The sequence below is a fragment of the Strix aluco genome, chromosome 10 (assembly GCF_031877795.1).
Source record: "Strix aluco isolate bStrAlu1 chromosome 10, bStrAlu1.hap1, whole genome shotgun sequence".
NCBI lineage: Eukaryota > Metazoa > Chordata > Aves > Strigiformes > Strigidae > Strix > Strix aluco.
The window spans coordinates 18,310,375-18,330,262 of record NC_133940.1 but is presented as its reverse complement, the minus strand read 5'-3'; the positions used below and the strand labels follow the sequence as shown (position 1 = coordinate 18,330,262).

The following is a 19,888-nucleotide window of genomic DNA, read 5'->3' as shown; positions in this document are numbered from 1 at the left end:
CGCGTCCCCCCGTGCCCGTGGAGCGGCCAGCCGGGGGGCGGCCGGGGAGGGGGCGGCTCCCCCCGTGCTCCATGGAGATGAACACGCCGCCGCTGCGAGCCGGGGGGGCGGGGACGGGGGGGCTTGGCCCCGCCCCGCGTGTGACGTCACGGGTGGGCGAGGCTCCGCCGGCACCGCCCCCAGCCCCGGCGGGACGAGCCCGGCCGAGGCCCCGGCGCAGCGAAGGAGCGACGAGGCCCGGGGGTGTGGCGGGGGGCCCCGGCGGCAGCAGCATCTCTCGGTGCGGGGGTGACACGGTGGCTTGGTGGGGGTGAGCCGGCGCAGGCAGGACGCAGGAACAACCACAAAACCGGGGATGAAATGCGAAGGGTAAATTTATTTGCGTTACCTCACCAACCGGGGGGATCCCCCCAAGCAGCCCCCGGGCAGGGGCACGCAAGCGGGGACACGGGCACTGCAGAGCTCGGTCCGTGCTGGAGGATCGCCGGCCCTCTGGTTCTGCCTGTTGATCAGGGATTGGTGCAGGCGTGGCTCGCCGCTGCGCTGTGGTCTGTCCCGCAGCAGGGCAGGAATCTCAGGCACGTTCGTTAGGTGCCTCCCTGTCTATCACAGGCCTGTGTTATCTAAACACAGATGTTCTACTTGTCAAACACACAAGGCTAAACAACACTTAGCCCCTCTGGCCCTTGGCGCTCCTCAGTCCCCATGACCCCATCGGTCAGCCAGTGGCTTCTGCCTGCTCAGCTGCAGCTGCCCCCTCGCCAGGACACATCCCTGGCTGTGCCTGTGGGCACCTTGGAGCAAGGAGAGGGGCTCAGCAAGCCTCCAGTGCGGGGGCCCACAGGAGAACGGTGTGGGAGCCCATCAGCTCTCCCACGGCTCTGCTCCGCCACGGTGACCCTATGAGGGATCCTGCGCGCGACGGGGCTCGTGTTGGGATCCATGTCACTCTGCCCTCCTGGACGCCTCATGGCCAGGGCACCGTGCAGCGCACCCAGCGTGCTGCAACGCACCCAGTGCACCAGCTACATCACATGCATGCAACAAATAGTGCACCCAGGCACACCCAGTGCACTGGGAGATGCACCCAGCACACTGTGCTCACCTAGCACCCTGCAGTGCACCCAGCACCCTGCAGCACAGCACAGTCGCCGTGTCGTGGGGGACTCAGTGTGGCCGTGGCAGGGAGCAGGGCTGGGGGTCCTAGGCGTTTGGCGGAGGCAGAGCGGGAGCGGGGAGCAAGGCATGCAGGGCAGTGAGGTTTTGGGCAGCGGGGGTGCGGAGCGTGCAGGGCGCAGGGGTGCAGGAGTGCGTCACACTCCCACGTAGGTGTTCTTGTAGGGGCTGTGCTCACGAGGGGCAGCTGGGGCCCCGGGCATCACAGACGGTGGGTGGTTGCCACTCTCCCAGAGGGGCTCACAGCTGTCCTTGGCGGGCAGCTCGCTCACATAGCAGATGTTCTCGCTGTAGTTGGGCCTGAAGCTCTCCACGACGTCTTTGGGGACTCCAGCCCATTCCTCCAGGGAGCAAAACAGGGTGAGAGGAGCCACCACCCAGCCCAGCCCCAACCCCCTGGGGCAGGGGGTGAGCCCAGGGCAGGGCTGCCCGTAGCAGCCTTACCTGGAAGTTGCCGTTGTGGGTGATGAAGAGCTCGTCAAAGTTCTTGCTGGGGTTGGGGATTCGGGGCATGAGGATGACCCACACTCTGCACGGGAGAGATGTGTTGGAGGGTAAGAGCCCCAGTGGTGCAGCCCCCCACCTGCTCCCATGCTCACCTTTCCATGCGCACCAGCAGGACGACAAGGACCAGCAGGAGCAGGCAGGAGGCGATGGGGATCAAGACTGTGTGGATCCAGAACCAGTGCAGCTGCTCCTCTGCAGTGCCTGGAAAGAGCTGGGGTGACATGGACCCCTGGCCAGCACACTGCCACAGCAGTGGGGTGGGGACATCTGTGGCCCTTCGTGGGTGGCCATGGGAGCTCAGCATCGTCCATGGCAGGGCTCAGCTTGGAGCAGAGGATGGAGAAGGAGCCCATCCCCAAACCCTGCCATGCTGTCACAACAACTGTCTGGTGACCCTGTACTGCTTGTGCCAGAGCATCCCTCCAGGGCTAAGAAACCCCTGGCAAAAGTCAGCTGGTCCCATTGGCAGTGGATATTTGGCTTCCAGAAGTGCAAAGGATGCAGGGGCTTATGCCACTGCCTGTGCCCCAGGTGCCCGGATGGGTCTCGCCCCTACAGCTGCTGTCTTGGGCCAGTTTTCCACTTGCTTGGTCATCCCTCACCTGCTGAGCCCCACCATGCCACAGCCTGTCCCATCCCACCACAGCCCTCAGGACCTACCCTTGCTGGTGGAGTTGCTGCCCCAGACCACAGGGACACTCCACTCACTCCAGAGTTGGGTGCTGCCACAGTAGCTGTTAATCTTGCTGCGCACATAGAAGGTGTAGTACTTCTCATAGTCCACGCTGGGGAAGGAGAAGATGTCTCCTTTCACCTGGTGCTCCTGCAGAGACATGTGGGTCATGCAACAAGGACCAGCACTGGTGCACAGCTCGTCCCCGAGCACAACCACTGGGGTACCACATCCAGGGGACTCTCACCGTCCAGTTGGTGTCCTTGTTGCTCTTGTACTTGACAGCGTGCTCCAGGCACTGAGCTTTGGGGTACGGGGAGGTCCAGGTCAGCTGCAGCTGGTTGCTGCTCATGTTGCGGATAGTCAGGTTGACGGGTGCTTCTGGTTTCACTGCAAAGCACAAGTGGCACCTGGTGAATGCTGTCCCCATGCCATGGTGGCCCTGCTGCCAGCCAGGATGTGATGGGGCAGCCCTGGGTACCCACAGCTCTGCTCGTGCCCCACAGCAGCCCCACAGAGGAGAGTGGGTGCCCCCCACTGCTCAGTACCCAAGTCCTGCAGCTCCATGGGCTTGCTGAGGATCTTCAGGGTCCTGCTGCCGAGGCTGGCATTGATGAGGACACGGAAAGGCTGGAACTGGATGATCTCGCTCCGGTTGAAGTAGCAGCCGATGCTGACACCCTGGTCCTGCAGGTAGTGCTTGCACTCCACCATGGGGGACCTGTTCTCGTACCTGTGCCGCAGCAGGTTACCAGGGCTCCCTGAGACCCCACATGCCCCAGCCCTCCCTGGGACCCCTCTCCCCAGCATATCCCAACCCTCTTTCCCCCAGAGCCTCCCCCACCTTGGGCTCGGGGAAGAGGAGCAGGCTAATGCTGGGACCAGCAATGCTGTCAGGAGCCTCCCATGCAGGGACCCACCGCTGGACACCCTGCTGTGGGGCTGGCCATGGGGCAGGAACACGTACCAGTAGTAGAGGGAGTAGTTGGCCGTGAGTGTCTCTCTGCTTCCCCACATGCAGGTCATGTACTCCTCATTGAAGAGGACACACTCCACCCCTACAAGAGATAGACACCATTGGGCACCGCAGCAGTGGGTGGCTGTGCCAGGACCCAGGGGTGCACCCGGGAGACACGGCACATCCCCATCAGCCTTCCTCCATGTGAGCCAAAGAAGCCCAGTTCTTCCCAGCAGAGCTATGGTGCAGCCTGTCTGCAATGCTGGGCCCCCACCACTCTATTCACACATGCTGTGCCAGTGATGCTCAGGCTGCCGGCAGCCCTGCTTCCTCCGAAGGATTGTCAGGCAAGCAGCTGTCCCTCCTGCATCCGTGCCGTCGGCTCCTCATGCTGTGGATGTGGTGTTTCACCCTGATTCTTCCATCCGCTCCCCTTAGACACCCTGCAGACCTGTTTCCAGCCCCTTGCACCGTGGGATAGAATGGAAACCTCACCCTGCCAACTCATCTTGCTTTTCCCATAAGAAAATCAGGGTTTTTCCAGGATTTGTGCCGGATGTCTCCATCCTGGCTAAATTCATGTCACTGTTACCCTTTTGGGTGCTTGCAGGTGCCCACGTGTCCCTGTGTCTGGGTGATGGGAGCTATGCTGGGCTGTGCTTCCCACCACAGCCTCTCCACCACAGGGCCAGGGGCTGAGCCCTGGTGGTTTGATCTCTGCAGGAAACACTACCGAGCCCCAGGAGGCCAAGCAGCTGCTCCAGGCACCCACGCCGGCTCCTCTGCCCCCTCTTTCCGCTGCGCTGTGCCAGCCCCAATCCTGCCCACACAGCTGGAGGCCACATCCTGGGCTGTCTGGGGGCTGCAGGGCCACCAGAGCGGTGCTGATCCCTGCATCAGGTATCATGCCACAGTCTGCTCTGGTGGCCGCTGGCATGGCTCACTGCGGGATGAGCTCCTCCGATGGACAGAGGTGCCTCGCAGAGCCCTTGCAAGTGCCAAACCAGCTGCTGACGGCTGAGAGCTGTCCTGGAGGCTCCCAGAAAATACGATTTTTCCCCCTAAAAAGCAGGCAATGGGACACCTGGTCCCTTGTGAGGTCCAGACCCATCAGCCAGTGCTGTGGGGGCAGGAGAAAGCCAGAGCAGGGCTTTCCTGGGTTGTAATGTAACACAGTGGAACAAAGGGGCTGCACCCCAGCTGTTTCCACATGTGGAGATGGAGAGCAGCATCCTGGCAGCCCAGGAAGTCCAGGGAATCAGAGAGGCTCAGTTTCCACGGAAAGCTGTTTTTTTACTGACAGCCAGCCAAGAAGTAGATTTTTTCTCAGAAAATGACATCTGGGGCGAGGGTGCTGGGTGGAAAGAGGAGCCACTGCCGCCCTGCCCGGCTGATGCATGGGGCCAATAGGATCTGCGCATCGCATCCTACCACTGCCCCCCACCCCGGCCTGCCACCTGGGACCCCCATGGCCAGGGTCCCTCCCAGCAGTGCTGCCTGCTGGGCTGGCAGCCACCAGGGTGGTAGCCATGGGGCTGGTGTTGCCAGCAATGCTCAAGCGCCAGGGCAGGGACATCCAAGAGGGCTCCCTGGCACCGCCCAGCTCCCCCAGCAGCCCCACTGCAAGAGACCATGTAGGTGCTGAGTCTCTGGCGCATCGGAGAGTCACGGGATCTCTGGCGCATGCCCCAATGGCTTCCCAGCCCACGCAGCCCCATGTCCTGTCCTCCTCGCTCGCCATCACCGGGGAGCGACATTCCCCAGCCCCATCACCCATGGGGCACCGTGGCCTCCCACCCCCCCTGGGGCCTGTGTGCCCCCTTACCTGAAGGGCTGGGGGCAGCAGCAAGGCAGGGGCCCATCCCGCAGAGGAGGAGGAGGATGGACGCAAGGAAGGCAGCATGCACCGCCATGGCGGCGTGAGCCGTGAGGCGCTTGCGAACTGCGCACAGCCCACTGCGCAGGGCTGTCGGCTTCCACACCCACAGCGCTTCCTGCCCCATGGCACCGCCCGCCACCGAGGGGCCCCCCCCCACGCGGCGCCCCACGGGACACTCCGATGGCAACCATGGCTCACCACACCAGGGCCCCACAGCTCACCCCAGTGGGGCCCCACAACTCATCCCACTGGGGCCCCACCACCCTTCCTGCCTAGGCCCCCCGGCTCAACCCTCCAGACCCTGGTGCCTGCTAGCTGATGCCTGTGAGCACTTGGTGCCTGCAAGTTGAGGCCTGTGACAGTGGTAAGAGAAGCATTCCGTTATACCTTATGTGGTCCTGTTGTACCCAGTTGTGTATACCTGGAAGTCTCAAAGGGGGAAATATTAAGAAATTCTTTTATCGAACAATGTTTAACTTTGTATTTAACAAGGCCCGAGTGATTAAAATGTACAGCTATCCTAACCGTAAGAATAGATACACCCTGGTGGAAATGCTCAGACAAGGCAGATAAGAAAGAACAGCTTGGCCGGACAACAGAGTTGGGAAACATCCAGGGAGAAGAAATTGTCCTCAAAAGACTCGTGACCATAAAAGGGAAAAAGGAGTAGGGGGCTAACTCCCCAAACGACCCCCAAAGACCACTCGAGACCTCCACGCACGTGTAGTGTAGTTTTGCAACGCCGGCATTATGTAAATATAGTAGATAGGCAGAAAGGTGGAGACTTCTTGGGAAATGTATGAACATTCATGTCTTTAAGGTATATAAAGGATGAACTTTTTAGTGTATGCACGTTAGGTGGAATGATCCCCCGCGCATTCAGCGCTGCAATAAAGAATGCCTGCTTTCTAAAACTCCAAAACGAGTCTTAAGAGAGTTCTGCAGGCTTTTACAGTAACAGCCCCACGCCTGCCCCACCAGGACCCCCAGTTCATCCTGCCATGTTCCCACGGCTCACCCCCACAGGGCTGCCCCCCAGGAACAGGGCTGGGATGGGGGTCCCGACCCACAGCCTGGCTGTGGGTGTCCTGGGCTGGGTCCCTGGGCAGAACTGGAAGTCACTGGGGCAGTCCCGGGGGGCAGCTATGGGGAGACAAAGGGGGAGACAAACTGCACGTGGGGGCAGTTTGTAGGGAGCTGGGGGCAGTTCCAGGAGGTGGTCAGGGTGGGTAGTGATGGTGCCAGTGATGGGGGCAGTGACGGGGGGATGGTCATGGGCGCAGTGACGGGGATGTGGTCAGGGCGACGGTGGCCGTGGGGCCGCCGAGGGTGACCACAGGTGGGGGTGTCCCGGGCAACCAGGGCCGCTGGGGGCGGGGGGCTACGGGGCGGCCCTTGGAGGGGGAATAACGGCGCCGTCACGTGACGTCAGGCCGGAGCAACGGCTCCGCCAGGGGGCGCCCGGCGCCCCTCGGGCCACCCCGTCCGCCTTCGGCAATTTCCGCCTCCTCTCGGCGCGGGCTCGGCCCCTCCCGGCGGCGCTCGGGACTCTTCGTCCTTCCTCGGCCCAGCTTCGGGAAGTTCCGTCTCCCCTCGGCGGCGTCCGTGACAGCGTCGCGTCGCTCGGGCCTCTCCGGCGGCGCTCGGGCGGCCCCGGCGCAGGGCGCGGGGCGCAGGGCGCAGGCGCGGGCGGCCTCGGCGGTCCTTGTTGTGGCCCGGTCGCCCCTGTCCGCCGGCCCGGGATGGCGGCCTTCGGTGTCCTCAGTTACGAGCACCGCCCGCTTAAGCGCCCGCGCCTCGGCCCGCCCGACGTCTACCCGCAGGACCCCAAGCAGAAGGAGGTGCGGGGGTCGGGCGTGTGGGGGGCCCGAGGCCGCTGTGCCGGGGCTGGCTGTGAGGAGGCCCCGGGGGTGCGCTGGGAGCCCCCGGCGTGGGGGTAGGGAGCCCTGTGTCCCCGTGGTGGCCGGGCGTGAGAGGCCGGGCCCCCGAGGGGGGTGGGGGGTGGTCCTGGCCGAGGGACCCGCGGTTCCTGCGTCCCAGCACTCGCCTGGGGCGCTGCCTGGCAACGGGGGCCTGGGGGAGGTCGGCTGGCACCCGCCGGGCCCTGGCCTTGCCCTGTCCCCACGCTGCCTGAGCCGTTGTGGCGGGGACAGAGGCTGCGGGCGTTTGGTGTGGAGGGGCCTTGCCGGGCCCTGCTGATCGTCCTTCCCCCGCAGGATGAGCTGACTGCTCTGAACGTCAAGCAAGGCTTCAATAACCAGCCGGCAGTCTCTGGGGATGAGCACGGCAGTGCCAAAAATGTCAATTTTAACCCAGCGAAGGTGAGAGCGATTGGGACAGTGTGGGGGTTTGGCAGGGCCTGGTGCCTGTTCGGGCAGACTGCTGGGTCATGGACAGTCCTGGGTTTCATTCTTTCCCTGTGTCCAGAACGAGGAGACCCTTTAGGATGGGTGTTTTAGGACCTATCCCTCTGTCCCTGTAGAATGAAAGTTCTGCATTCTTTTGGAGCTGTGTCCCACCTCTGAGAGAGCAGATTCTTGTCTTGCTCTGTACATCTTAGGGGCAGGTCTGTGTATGCAGTTGCTGTTAAACCAGCATCTAGAATTCCTTATATTCTGCAATTAAAGCAGAAGACTAGGATACCAGAAGCAGGAAACTTCTTCTTAGTGGTTTGGTTATGTTATGGCCATGGTAGAAGAGAAGTGAAATTTCTTGAAACATCTGGCAATTTAAACATGGGAGTTACATAACAGGCTTCAACTCCATTTTTCCAGTTTCTAAAATCAAGAGGTTAACTTCCTGGCCTCCCTGACAAGAGGACTAGTAATGTCTTGGGATGGAAGGCAATCAATAAGCACAATATATTTGTTTTCCTTGGCTGACATCTGTCCAAGAAGCCTTCTATCTGGTTTGACAAGTATTTATAAAGAGTTGTGTCTGTCGCAACTCGAGTCCCTGCTCGGTTATTGTATGAATTATCTAGAAGCATTCCTCTTTGCAAGTATAACAAAGGAAATTATTGGCAGTTTTTTTTGTGTTTCGAAAGCTCATACTGGTGAGACTTATGGAAGGAATGATAAATGAGATTTTAAGCACATAGAATAGATCTTTGACCTCTGAAATGTAATTCATCCCTTCTTTCTTTTTTTCCAGATCAGTTCAAATTTCAGCAGTATTATCGCAGAAAAGCTGCGGTGCAATACACTGCCTGACACGGGAAGACGGAAACCCCAGGTGAATCAGAAGGATAACTTTTGGCTGGTGACAGCACGTTCTCAGAGTGCCATAAACAACTGGTTCACAGATCTGGCTGGAACTAAGCCCCTCACTCATCTCGCTAAGAAGGTATGTTATAGGAGAGGCTGCCTGGCAGGGCAGAACATCTAATCTATGCTTGTTTCTGAAGTGTTTGTATAGTAGAAGGTTTTTACTATCTGAGAGGTTTCTTCTCCCTATATTTCTTGAAGCTTTCAGCTTGAAGAACATATGCAGGATTTGTAGTGCACTGGCTGTAGGCATCCCCACCCAAAGAACTGGTCCCTCATCTGTTGTTTGGAGGTTGTGTTCAACTTTGCCTTTTGGCTTGTGTGATACGACTGATTTATTTTAAGGTTTGAATGTTTTTCAGAAGAGTTGCCACTGTTGCCTATGGTCTATTGTTTAGATTAGGACCATTTCTATTGTGGAGGGTTTTTCAAGTTCTCAAAAGCCATCGTGAGAATTACTGGAAATAATCAGCTGAGTGACTTCCCAGACTTCTGTTGCAGTGACAGGTATTTCTGATTTTCAGCTGAGAAGAGGATGTGTGTTATAGCTTGATCTCAGCCAGGCTAGAGCATTTCTGTGCCCTGGGTCTAGGGCTAGATATTTCCCTGGTAGCATTGAATTCTGTGGAGTATGAAAGAAGGGTCTTATTCTGCCATTTTACTGGGCCCAGTAGCATGGGGAACTAACTCTCTATCAGAGTGGGCCTGTAAACAAGAGACTTGGGAATCTTGTGTGCATGGTGGAAAAACATAATGCCCAGTTGCAAAATGGTAGCAGAGCACAGTTTAGAAGCTGGAGTTTGTCTGGCCCTTGGTGTTCTGTCACTCTTGGGGTGAAGTAAACAGATTTACCTAGAATCTGTCTCTTTATAAAATTAGTCCTTGTATCCTTTGCATGTTGGCTGTCAGTTTTCTGAGATCATTGTGAAAGCTTGAACCTTTCAAGGCCTTCCCCAGTTTCCTGCAACGGGCTCCCTCAGTTTTCATGGCATAGCAAGTAAGCAATTGAACTGTTGGTCATTCAGGGACTTTGAGATACCTACCAAATGGACCTGTTCTCTGTGAATTTGTCTCGTTTCTCTGTGAACACATGCATACTTTTGCTCTCCGTAGTATCCTGTGGAAATGAGCCCCACAGCTGTACTTTTTCCTGTGATGTGTTTTTGCTTCCTGGTGTATAGATGTGCAGTCTGATGATTTCACTGGTATCCTCCTATGTTGTATCTTGAATTTTGAATCTTGGGATTGATTAATTAATTCCTTCCTATTATGGTACTCAGTTCCCTGTTTCTCACAGTCTTCTGCTGGCTACTCATGATACTACAAGATTTTCGTAACCACTCTGTTTTGTTTACAAAATAAAGAACCCTATCTTCAGTCTGTACAGTAGATGCTTCGTGTTTCTGACTCAGTCCTTAGTTTGTATCTTTTGTAGTTGTTTATATTTTATCTAGAGCTTATCCTCGAAGCTGTTTGCAGGATTCAGGGTGTGGATTTACAGTGGTGTAATTATGTTTTCTGTCTTCTTTCAATTTGTTTTGTTTCTGTTTATAGTGAAATGCAGCTCTGGTGCTGTTGCTTTCTGACCAGAGGTGAATTCTTGTAGTAGGTTTTTTGAGATACAGAGTAACACAGTACCTTTTCCCTTTTTAAGTTTTTTGCAGCTTGCAGTGCCTACAGTGTGTGTAGATGGGAACTATTCCAAAGCAACTAAGTTCTTGGTGACAGTTTTCCTTCTCAATTCTGTTACAGGTGCCCATCTTTAGCAAGAAGGAAGAGGTCTTTGGTTATTTGGCAAAATACACTGTTCCAGTAATGAGAGCAGCCTGGCTCATCAAAATGACTTGTGCCTATTATGCTGCCATCACGGAAACCAAGGTGAAAAAGCGTCATGTCATTGATCCCTTCATTGGTAAGCACTTTGTGTGGAGCACTGGTTTTGTCCATCGCAGATGTTTCCTTCTCAGCCTGCTCTTGAATATTAAGAGGTACCCTGGAAATCCATATAAACTTGTTTCCTGCTGATAAGTCGTAGTGCTCTGATGTGCATAACTGCCTAAAACAACAGGGCCCACCTGTGGGAGTACACTGTTGAAAAATAAGTCTTGGCAGCCACAAATACTTCCTGAGAGCCTACCTCTTCTTTCTCCCCATTAAGTTCTGCTGTGCTCTTCTGCTGTATAACCTGTTTTTTTCTTACCCTACAAAGACTGTAAACGTTATAATTTAGCGATGACTAATTAGCTTCTTCTCAAGTGCGTAATATGTTTCCCAGAGAATTCCGGTCTGTTACTCCCCTGTTTGTGTTTCCAATTTCATTAAGCCTTACTGGATCCAATATCTAATACCCTTTGCATCCTGGCCTGCTCCAGATTACTGTGATCTAGGAGAGCTCCCCTGGCTGTTTTCTGTTTTGTATGGCTGTGACTACAGGACCTGACCACACTCATTTGAAAAGCAATATTAGCAGTTGAGGTCCATGGTTGGTTGGGGTTTGTTTTCCTTCTTGTTTGTCTTTGATATAAAAATTGCACAGGCTCTGTTTCTGAAGGTTGATTGGTTTGTTAGATATATTTGTTCCATTTACTTTCCTGTTCCTTTGGGTGTTTGTCCTACTGCTGACCCTGTAAGTGTTGTTTTGTTTTGTTCCAGGTTTTTGCATATTTTGCCTTGGGTTTTGCCATCTGCATTGTCCCAGAGGAGTGAAATTGTGCTGTCACTTTGTGTATTGAATTTGTCTCTTACACAGTTAGATTTTGGTAAAAACAATTATTTTAAAAAATTACTGATCATGGCTTTACACTGCTATCTGAAAGAGATTAAGAACAAGTTCAGAGTTAAAGTGTTTCTAGTGTTTCTGCTGTCTGTCAGATTATTGAGGATGCTAAACCAGTCTGGCCTAATACTGCTTCCCGCTGGAAAACCTCTCCACCTGCTGATTCTCAGCAATGGCAGCTGAGGAATCTTTCTTCCCAGCTTTTCTTGTACAAAGTAATTCTGCATCCCAAACAGAAGTTTTTCCCCTTGTTCCCTGTTTCTGTGGATGTCTCTTCCTTCCTACCACCTCCAGGCCATGAGCAGAGCTAACATTGTGGCACTTTTCTTTCTTTGTCTTTCTGTCCTTTTCAAATGACACGAACTTTTTCTGGGTTTCCCGCCGTGCACCAGCCTGGTTCTTTCCTGCTTCTGTTTACCATGGCACTCATTGCTAACGTGTTTCCTCTTCTCCAGAATGGACACAGATCATCACCAAGTACCTGTCAGAGCAGCTGCAGAAAATTGCAGAGTTCTATAGACAGCTCCCAGGGCAAGGCTGTGGTTCACCGTCTGGGCCAATGACCCAAGAGGTGGAACAAACTTTGAAGCAGTGGGACTACAATGAGAAACTAGCTATGTTCATGTTCCAGGTGAGGGGCTGGAGGCGGCTGCTGGGTGGGTGTGTAGCAGAGGAGGGCTAGGGGAAGTGGATGCAAAGTGATTTATTTTTGCAGAATATTATCTTTTTGTGAATAGGCCCTTAGGGCTGGATGCAGTTTTGAGCTCAGTAGTAGAACGGGGTAGTACAGAACTGTGGAAACTTCTAGAGTTACTTCCACTGTTAGAAAGCAAGCAGCTGCTGCTGCTCTGCCTTTCCTTAGCGGATGTTACTTCAGCTCTTGTCCATTTGCTCTACCTTTATCTGTGTGCAGGATGGCATGCTGGACCGGCATGAATTCCTGACATGGGTCCTCGAGTGCTTTGAGAAGATACGATCAGGAGAAGATGAATTTCTGAAAATGCTCCTACCCCTCCTGCTGCGGGTGAGAAATAAGTACCTGGCTTGCTTCAGGAGAGCACTGACTTCTGCTGTTGTCAGTCCCCTTCTTACCACTGAAGGGTTGATGAGCTGTTTTGTATCAAGAACGCTAGGGAGTGTCCCTCTGAGCGTCATTCTTAGCTCATGCAAGGATACCTTTTTAGTCCTGTTCTCTTATGTTTCTTTGTCCTTTACGCTGTTTCCCTGCACTTGACTTGGTAATCCCTGCCCACGTCATAGCTGTGATAGTTGGACTCATTGTGCACCACTACAGGGAAACTGCTTTTCTTTCTTCCCATGTAACAAATTCTAGGCATACTTTTGAAGCCCTGGGAAGACTGGGTGTGGGTACATTTTGATACATGAAGTCATTGCCTTAGAGCATTTAAAGGGTTTTTCTGATGCTTAGTAGCCAGTGGGTGATCGATGGTGCTAAGGAGCTCTCTGTAAAAAGGGACTGTCTCTACAAGGCAGTGCCACACAGTATACTGCTATGTAAGGGTCAGGGGTTTCTCTTGTGTTGCTTGTAACGAGGATGTTTTCCCCCCTTTCCTCTTCCCTACAGTACTCTGGAGAGTTTGTGCAGTCTGCATACCTGTCCAGACGTCTGGCCTACTTCTGCACCCGCAGGCTTGCGATGCAGCTGGATGGTGCTGGCGGGCACCCACCACACATCCTGTCTGCCCAGACAGGGAACGCTCTTCCCTCAACTCCCACCCCTCAGCCAGCTGCAGGGAATCCTCCTCCCAGCCCTTTCAGCGACTTACTGCTGTGCCCCCAGCACCGGCCAGTGGTATATGGGCTCAGCTGCATCCTCCAGGTTGGTTTGGGTAGTGGTTGGTGATAGTGGGGTCAACAGGGACAGCTTATATTGTATCACAGAAAAATCATGACAGTCTGAGTCAGCAACTTCCTGAGTACAGACATATCAAACCGTGATTGTCATGGGGTAGGTCTTTGCTGACAGGTTACAGAGCTTTTGTACCAGACATCAGTGCTGTAGCAGTGCCCTTAACTGACTTGCATAAGAAAAATGGGATGAAAAATAGAGCCTTTTGCTCTATTCACAGGTGCTTCAGATGTCTGGGAAAGCTTTGCAGAAGAGGGGATGAGAAAGAAAGGGTTATTTTGTCTTGTGTAGTCAGTAACAGGTTGTCTAGGAAAGGAAATTATACCAGAAATGAAAAGAGTGCTTTGTAATTTTGTGAGGTCTTAAAAACAAACAACACCTCATCAGAAAAACCCACCCCCACGGAACAAAAAAAATCCAACGAACCAAACAACCAGCACACACAAAAACCAACCCCTCCCACTTCTTTATGGCAGAACTTTAATGATTTAGGCAGACCACTCATCAGGAGTGGCAGCAGGCTGTGAAAAGGGCACTGCAGAAGGAGTGGAGATTGCCGCTTCCAGGGGAAAAAAGGAGCACATTAAAGCAGAGGAGATTCCAGAGAGTGCAGGATGGAGCAGGAGGTGGAGAGGAAGAGAGCACAGAGTTTGGGAACCTGCAGCTCAACAGAGAAACTGGAGATCAAGGAGCCCTGACAGGATCAAGAAGTAGCCAGCCAGCTCTCAAACAGGATAGAAATAAAATTCCTAGAGTACTGTTGGTTAGAAGTAAGGATCTGTCTGCAGTGACTAGAGAGCAATGCGGGGGTTATAAATAACCCCTTTGTATTTCTATTTCTTGGTCGTGTTCAGTTAAAAAAGTTTAGGATTTTTTTCTAGTTTCTGTGTGATAAAACATCTTTTAAATATAAAATCCTTTGTTTGGGGAGCTTACTTTAGGGAAAGTATATGATCATATACACCTCAAAGATTTGGCTAATTTGGGGTTTGAACACAACCTACTTAAAAAGTTCAGATGGGTTAATGATGGTCTGGTCCTTTAGTATGTCTCAGAAGAGTTCTTCTGATAGAAGATCTACAGCTCTTCTGATCTGCAGATAGTAGATAAGGCTAAGGCAGTGTAAGATCTAGTGGTTGCAGCTGTGTAAAGTCAGGCTGGAAACAGATGCGTTTCTAACAGTGTACATAATTAACCTTTGCTCAGATGTTCTTGAGATACGATGGATTCTTTGGTTTGAGTGTTTAAAACATCCTTGGTTGTCAGTCTTAATGTCTGCCGCCTCCTGAGCCAGAAACTGTAGGGGTGTTTCCTAGGAATTGTTCAGTGAAGTTTTGACTGTGTTTGTGGGGGTGTCTGTACAAGATCATAAAAGGAGGAAAATGCATATATAAAATGTATATAATAGCATTGTTATTATAATCATTACTATAGTCATACTTGTAATTATGAAATAATATAGTATAATGAGTTTGGGTCTGTTGACTCATATTTCTTCTCACACTTTACTCTTGACGAGGGCTGGAAGTCACTTTTGTAAATGCTGCTCCTGGACCATGAGGCTTGGATTGTGCATTGGTGGTGTGAGTTGTAGAAAATAAGTTCTGTTTAGAAGCAGCAGGGAGCTCTGCAGCAACTTGTTGCTACTTTTGGATAATGTGGAACTCTGGTCTTGACTTCCTAAGCATACCTAGGGCAAGAAACTCAGTGCAGCAAAAATACTAGTTTACTCCTTTCTACTCTAGTATGGTCTTTAGCCCAAAGACTCTTTCAGAGCTTAGAACAAAAGAACCCAAATAATAAATATGTATACCAGGTGATGAATGCTAGGGCAGTAGGATAAAGGAGTAGTTACTTCTGTAGAAAGTAATCTAAAATAATTGTTTTGACCTTGATTTGCTCAATGATACTGACTTTTCTGTCTGCTGCAGAGTATAATTTTGTGTTGCCCAAGTGCCCTTGTGTGGCATTACTCATTGACTGATAGCAGGATAAAGACCGGCTCTCCGTTGGACCACCTGCCTATAGCCCCATCCAACTTGCCCATGCCAGGAGGGAATTCAGCCTTTACACAGCAGGTGAGCAGCCTTCAAAAAAAAGGGAGGTCCTGTGGTCCAGGGTAATAGCTGTATCTTAGCTCTTTCAGGATTTTTATTTCATGTTGTGTGATAAGCAAAGCTGGAGGTGCTGTGTCACTCCCAAGGAATTAACTGCTCCCATTCTGCTATAAGCAAAACAGTGATATCCTTGGAAGACAGGCAGAATCTAACCTTGAGTAGAATTAGTGTCATGCTCTTTCTTTTCTAATAATTTTGTGCACAGGACTTCTAAGGCATCGTTTTGTATGTTTACACAAGTCCATTGCTTTTAGGTTCGGGCAAAACTACGTGAAATTGAGCAGCAGATAAAGGAACGTGGCCAGGCTGTGGAAGTTCGCTGGTCATTTGACAAGTGCCAGGAAACCACAGCAGGTAACTTGCTGTAGGTTAAACTTTATCTCCCCTGTTCTATGTGTTACCCTGAGAAACCTCCTGTCTGACTATTTTCTTTGATTTTTTTTCCTCTTTGCTGCTGCTGTCAGCAGTGAAAAAAAGACCAAATGGCTCTTTTTCTTTCCAGTGCAAAATCTCGCGTGGGTGCGTTTCCCAGGTATAAGGGTATTTCTGTTACTGGAAGCTGGAAACGTGTACCAGAGAACTATACTCTTGTATATGTGCCGTGTTCTGATGCTTTCCCCTAACATCTGCTGTTGGCTGCTGTGAGAGTCAGGATACTAAGCTAGGTGGACACTTGCCTGACTAGTACAGCTTTCCTTAGGCAGTCTCCTGAGCAATGAGCTCACAGAAACTTTTGCTCCAGAGTCTGTTTTACCAGTTGCGAAATACGCATTTCTCTTCTCTGTTCTCTTCTAGGTTTCACTATTGGCCGTGTCTTACACACTTTAGAAGTTCTGGACAGTCACAGCTTTGAAAGATCTGACTTCAGCAACTCTTTGGATTCCTTGTATAACAGGATATTTGGGCTGGGTCCAACCAAAGACAGTCATGAGGTGCCTTGGGACTTTTCTGCTGGGCCCTGGTCTTGCACGTGGCTGTGTTCTTGTTTATATTCTATGGTTACTGTCCTCTGACTACAGAGAGCTAACTAGGTAGCGGCTGTTGGTCAAGAGATGCAATCTCCATTGAAAAGGATTTCATGCAGCCTTAGGTTAGGGAGGTACTAAAGTGAGAATGGGGGATCTGTACTCTAGAAAGTCTCCGCTAACAGATAGGTGTAAGCTTGAGAGAATCCACACAGCTAACAGAGTCTCCCAATGGAAGACATCAGTCTGGATAGCTGATTGTTATGTGTCTGAGAGAAGTAAATGCTAGTCTTGTCAAATTCTGGGCTGGCAGCTGCTTCTTGGGAGGCTGGGAGCTCACAGTTCGAGTTCCTCTTAGCCTGGGAGGTGACATATTTATGATGTGTAGGACCATAGTGCAACTAATACTGCGTTGGTTCCTGGAAGTGAGCTGCAGGACTGGTAGTTCACATACTATGTATAATGCTGTCGAGAGGCTGTGTTTCACTCTGTGCTAAGATTAGCACTCCATAGATGTGCTGCTGGAAGAGAGATGATTTTCTGAAGCAAAGCCGCCCTGGAGATTTGTCAAGATCTGTGGATCACCTCATGTTGCAAAGTAGAGTCAAAGCAGAGACAAAACAGGAGGGCTCTAGCTTGACATCTGTCCTCCGTGTTAGGAAGAGGCGAATGTAGCAGTCTTCAGGCTGTGCTCTGCTAGAAGTAGACTCACTGCTGTATCCAACCCGAGGCTTTAGGACTGCTCGCCTCTTCCATTTGGCTCAGGTTCTCACTGTAGTGCTTATATCTCAACAGATCTCCCCAGATGACGACGCAGTGGTGGCCTTGCTGTGCGAGTGGGCTGTCAGCTATAAACGCTCTGGGCGCCACAGGGCTATGGTTGTGGCCAAACTCCTGGAGAAACGTCAAGCAGAAATAGAGGCTGAGGTAAGTCTTTTTTCCTGGAAGGCTAGCAGTGATAAAGGAGAGCAGAGGTTAGCTAACTACAATTATTTAACTATTACACCAAAAGGCAAAAGCTGATCAGCACAATGCCTATTAATACTGGTGCTGTTAATTATGGCATTTGCTCCATCTAACCCGAAGCAGGTCATAAATGAGCCTGTGGGATGGTGTGTGTCCCATTTCTTGGATACATTTGATGACAAGTGATGGCAGTGTGGAAGTACTGGCATGCTTGGAAACTGAAGTTGCTTACAGAAACCTGTATGGTGGCTTTCCTGTAAGTGCAATGTAGGAAAACTCTCATGAAGACTTCTGTTTTGGGGTTTATGGATAGTGAGTTTCTCCTCTGTGACAGCAGTCGGTACTTTTTTCTGTTTCTACAGAGATGTGGGGACTCTGAAGTCGTGGATGAGAAGGGTTCCATCTCCTCAGGCTCTCTCTCAGCAGCCAGTGCTCCTGTCTTTCAGGATGTCCTTATGCAGTTCCTTGACACTCAAGCTCCTATGCTAAGTATGTAATAAGAACTTGTGATCTCCCAGTTTCTAGCTTTCCCTCTCCTGCAAACTTTGAATTTGTGTGCTGTTCTCTTATGTGTAGGTCTTGGATGTACCTAAGTTCCCCCTCTGGCTTCTTTGTGATCCAGAGCATACCTTGGAGAGGGAGGGAAAGCAGCCTGGAGGGCCAGATGACAAAAAGATGATGCAGAAGCACTTCTGTTAACAGTGTTGGCCAAGAATAAATGAGTATAGCCTAATCAGGAATTAATTCAGGCTGAGAACTAGAGGGAGGTTTCTAACTAGTAAGTGACAAAGCCCTGGAATAGTCTCAGTGGAAGTACTGCAAACAGATTGAGGGACAGGATACAACTCTGAATGATGCAGGCAACTGTTTGTACCCCCAGGAACGGCACTTGTGCTTCTGGTCTGTGAGATGAACTGGAGAGCTTTTGACTTACTTAACTGCGACCTGTTGAAACTGGGCTTTCTGCTTTTAGTCCCTGCTGTAATCTCAGAACTGTGTATCAGTCACTTTCTATGTTGAGATCTCTGGAAACACTTTCTCTAGCCCTAGGTTAGGTGGCTGGTGTTGCTCAGAGTGTTGCAGAAGAACTCTGATAGCTCTGACTGCTTGTGCTGTCCTTTCAGCTGATCCTGGGAAGGAAAATGAGAAGGTGGAGTTCTTTAACCTGGTGCTGCTGTTCTGTGAGCTAATCCGACATGATGTGTTCTCTCACAACATCTACATGTGTACACTCATCTCCCGGGGTGATCTCGCCATGGATTCCCATGGGCCTCGCCCGCCCTCACCTTTCGATGACCCTGCTGAGGAGCATGACAGAAAGGAGACAGAGGGAAACAGTGGCATCAAGCTAGAGGTGAGAGCACGAGCACCGTGGTGCTCCTGTACGTGTCCCCATGTTGTGCTTGCCTGTTTTTACCAGCTTTGGAGCCTCCTTGCTATTATCTACTGGAGGATGTACCAGTGACTCATGCTTGTCTTTCTCTCAAACTATTTCCTTAGCATTCCAGTTTCAAAAGTAGAAGGTTGTGTTCTTAGTGGCTGGAAAGGGCCTGCAGAATATAAGGGGGTAGATAAGAAAATCTTGGATTGCTCAGAGCAGTATACCATGAGGTGCCATGTGAGGCCTGTCCTTCATGTTCACAGTGTATTAGGCTCCAACTTACCAGGCACCATGGGAGTGTTGGCATATTGCTGTCACTGTCCAACATGGACATCAAGTCCTGTAGTAAACAAATACTCTCTTGTTCTGTGGTACATCACTGAGATGTAAAGCTGCTCTGTCCCCAGGACACAGGTCTTTCTGAGCCCATGGACATCGACCACAACTCCAGCATGCTCTTCGATGACATGGAGAAGACAGACTTTTCGGTATGTTCTTGCGTTATGTACCTGCTACTCAGTAAGTAGGTTGGTATGTTGTAGTGGGACCAGGGACAGCACATGCCTCGCTTTTGTGTGAGTACTCCCTCACTACTGTAGAGCCAGTATGCTGCAAGTGGCTGGGTTGTAAGGCAGCTGGCACTGTAAAAAAGGTCCATATAACCTGTTTATGCAGGTCGGGGTCCATCAGAGTAGAGTGAGTCTCAGTCATTCCTGGGACCTCTTACACTCTGGCCACTGCTAGCCCAGTGTTTGGGCAGGGTATGAAGTGGGCTGCTTGGAAGTGGATGGGAAATGAGTGACCATGGTAGCACCAGGAGATTGGAAGTGACCAGTTACTGTTGGCAGGGGTTTTCTTGATCACCTGGGAGAAGACACAGGTCTACTGTCATCATACTGTGTGGCCTTCGGTACTTCAGTTTTACAGTTCTTCATAATATTTATGGGCATAGTTCATGGTTGCAGAATGCTTCGAAGCACTTAGTAATAAAAATAACTTGCAGTGGTTGAAAAATCCCTGAGTACCTACATTTCCTCCAGCTGTTTCTGGCCTTTGAGGGTACCTCTTAGGCAGGTGTGATGTGCAGAGCTATGCAGCTTTCCCATGGCTTTCCCAGGATCCTCACTGGTTCTGTAGAGGTGGTTGTTCCCAAAATCTTAAGTCATGGTTATTTATTTCCTATTGTTTTTAACTCGATATGCAACATGGACCAGAAGCAGAGATGGGAATAGTGTCTTAGCACATTGCTTTGGTCACTGCCCTAAGAACTGGATGTTTCTCCAACCCTCCCTCTTCCTGCTCCTTTTTAGGACTGAGCAGATGTACCTTCCTTCAGCAATCTTCGCTGTTGCAT

The 19,888-nt window shown here is 51.5% G+C and overlaps 2 protein-coding genes across 5 annotated transcripts in view; one reads left to right on the top strand and one right to left on the bottom strand.

Annotated features, from left to right (window-relative positions):
• Window positions 1-356: 356 nt before the first annotated feature.
• IL2RG (interleukin 2 receptor subunit gamma) lies at window positions 357-5,267 on the bottom strand. Its single transcript, XM_074835592.1, has 8 exons — window positions 5,140-5,267; window positions 3,324-3,414; window positions 2,905-3,089; window positions 2,604-2,746; window positions 2,344-2,506; window positions 1,776-1,884; window positions 1,621-1,705; window positions 357-1,517 (listed from the first exon to the last, which is right to left on the bottom strand). Exons 1-8 carry the CDS (start codon window positions 5,225-5,227, stop codon window positions 1,314-1,316), a joined length of 1,068 nt encoding a protein of 355 aa, XP_074691693.1. The 5' UTR covers window positions 5,228-5,267; the 3' UTR covers window positions 357-1,313.
• Window positions 5,268-6,863: 1,596 nt separating this feature from the next.
• The window catches only part of MED12 (mediator complex subunit 12), a 37,365-nt gene continuing 24,340 nt past the window's right edge, over window positions 6,864-19,888 (top strand). For 3 of the 4 annotated variants that reach the window (XM_074835591.1, XM_074835590.1, XM_074835588.1), the window contains exons 1-14: window positions 6,864-7,034; window positions 7,410-7,514; window positions 8,347-8,538; window positions 10,212-10,371; window positions 11,691-11,866; window positions 12,149-12,259; window positions 12,821-13,075; window positions 15,037-15,183; window positions 15,477-15,576; window positions 16,018-16,154; window positions 16,983-17,114; window positions 17,516-17,642; window positions 18,278-18,507; window positions 18,942-19,022. In XM_074835591.1, coding sequence (XP_074691692.1) covers window positions 6,936-7,034; window positions 7,410-7,514; window positions 8,347-8,538; window positions 10,212-10,371; window positions 11,691-11,866; window positions 12,149-12,259; window positions 12,821-13,075; window positions 15,037-15,183; window positions 15,477-15,576; window positions 16,018-16,154; window positions 16,983-17,114; window positions 17,516-17,642; window positions 18,278-18,507; window positions 18,942-19,022 — 2,052 coding nt within the window. In that variant the 5' untranslated portion in view covers window positions 6,864-6,935. The remainder of the gene's footprint in view (window positions 7,035-7,409; window positions 7,515-8,346; window positions 8,539-10,211; window positions 10,372-11,690; window positions 11,867-12,148; window positions 12,260-12,820; window positions 13,076-15,036; window positions 15,184-15,476; window positions 15,577-16,017; window positions 16,155-16,982; window positions 17,115-17,515; window positions 17,643-18,277; window positions 18,508-18,941; window positions 19,023-19,888) is intronic. The other variant, XM_074835589.1, reaches the window with a different exon arrangement.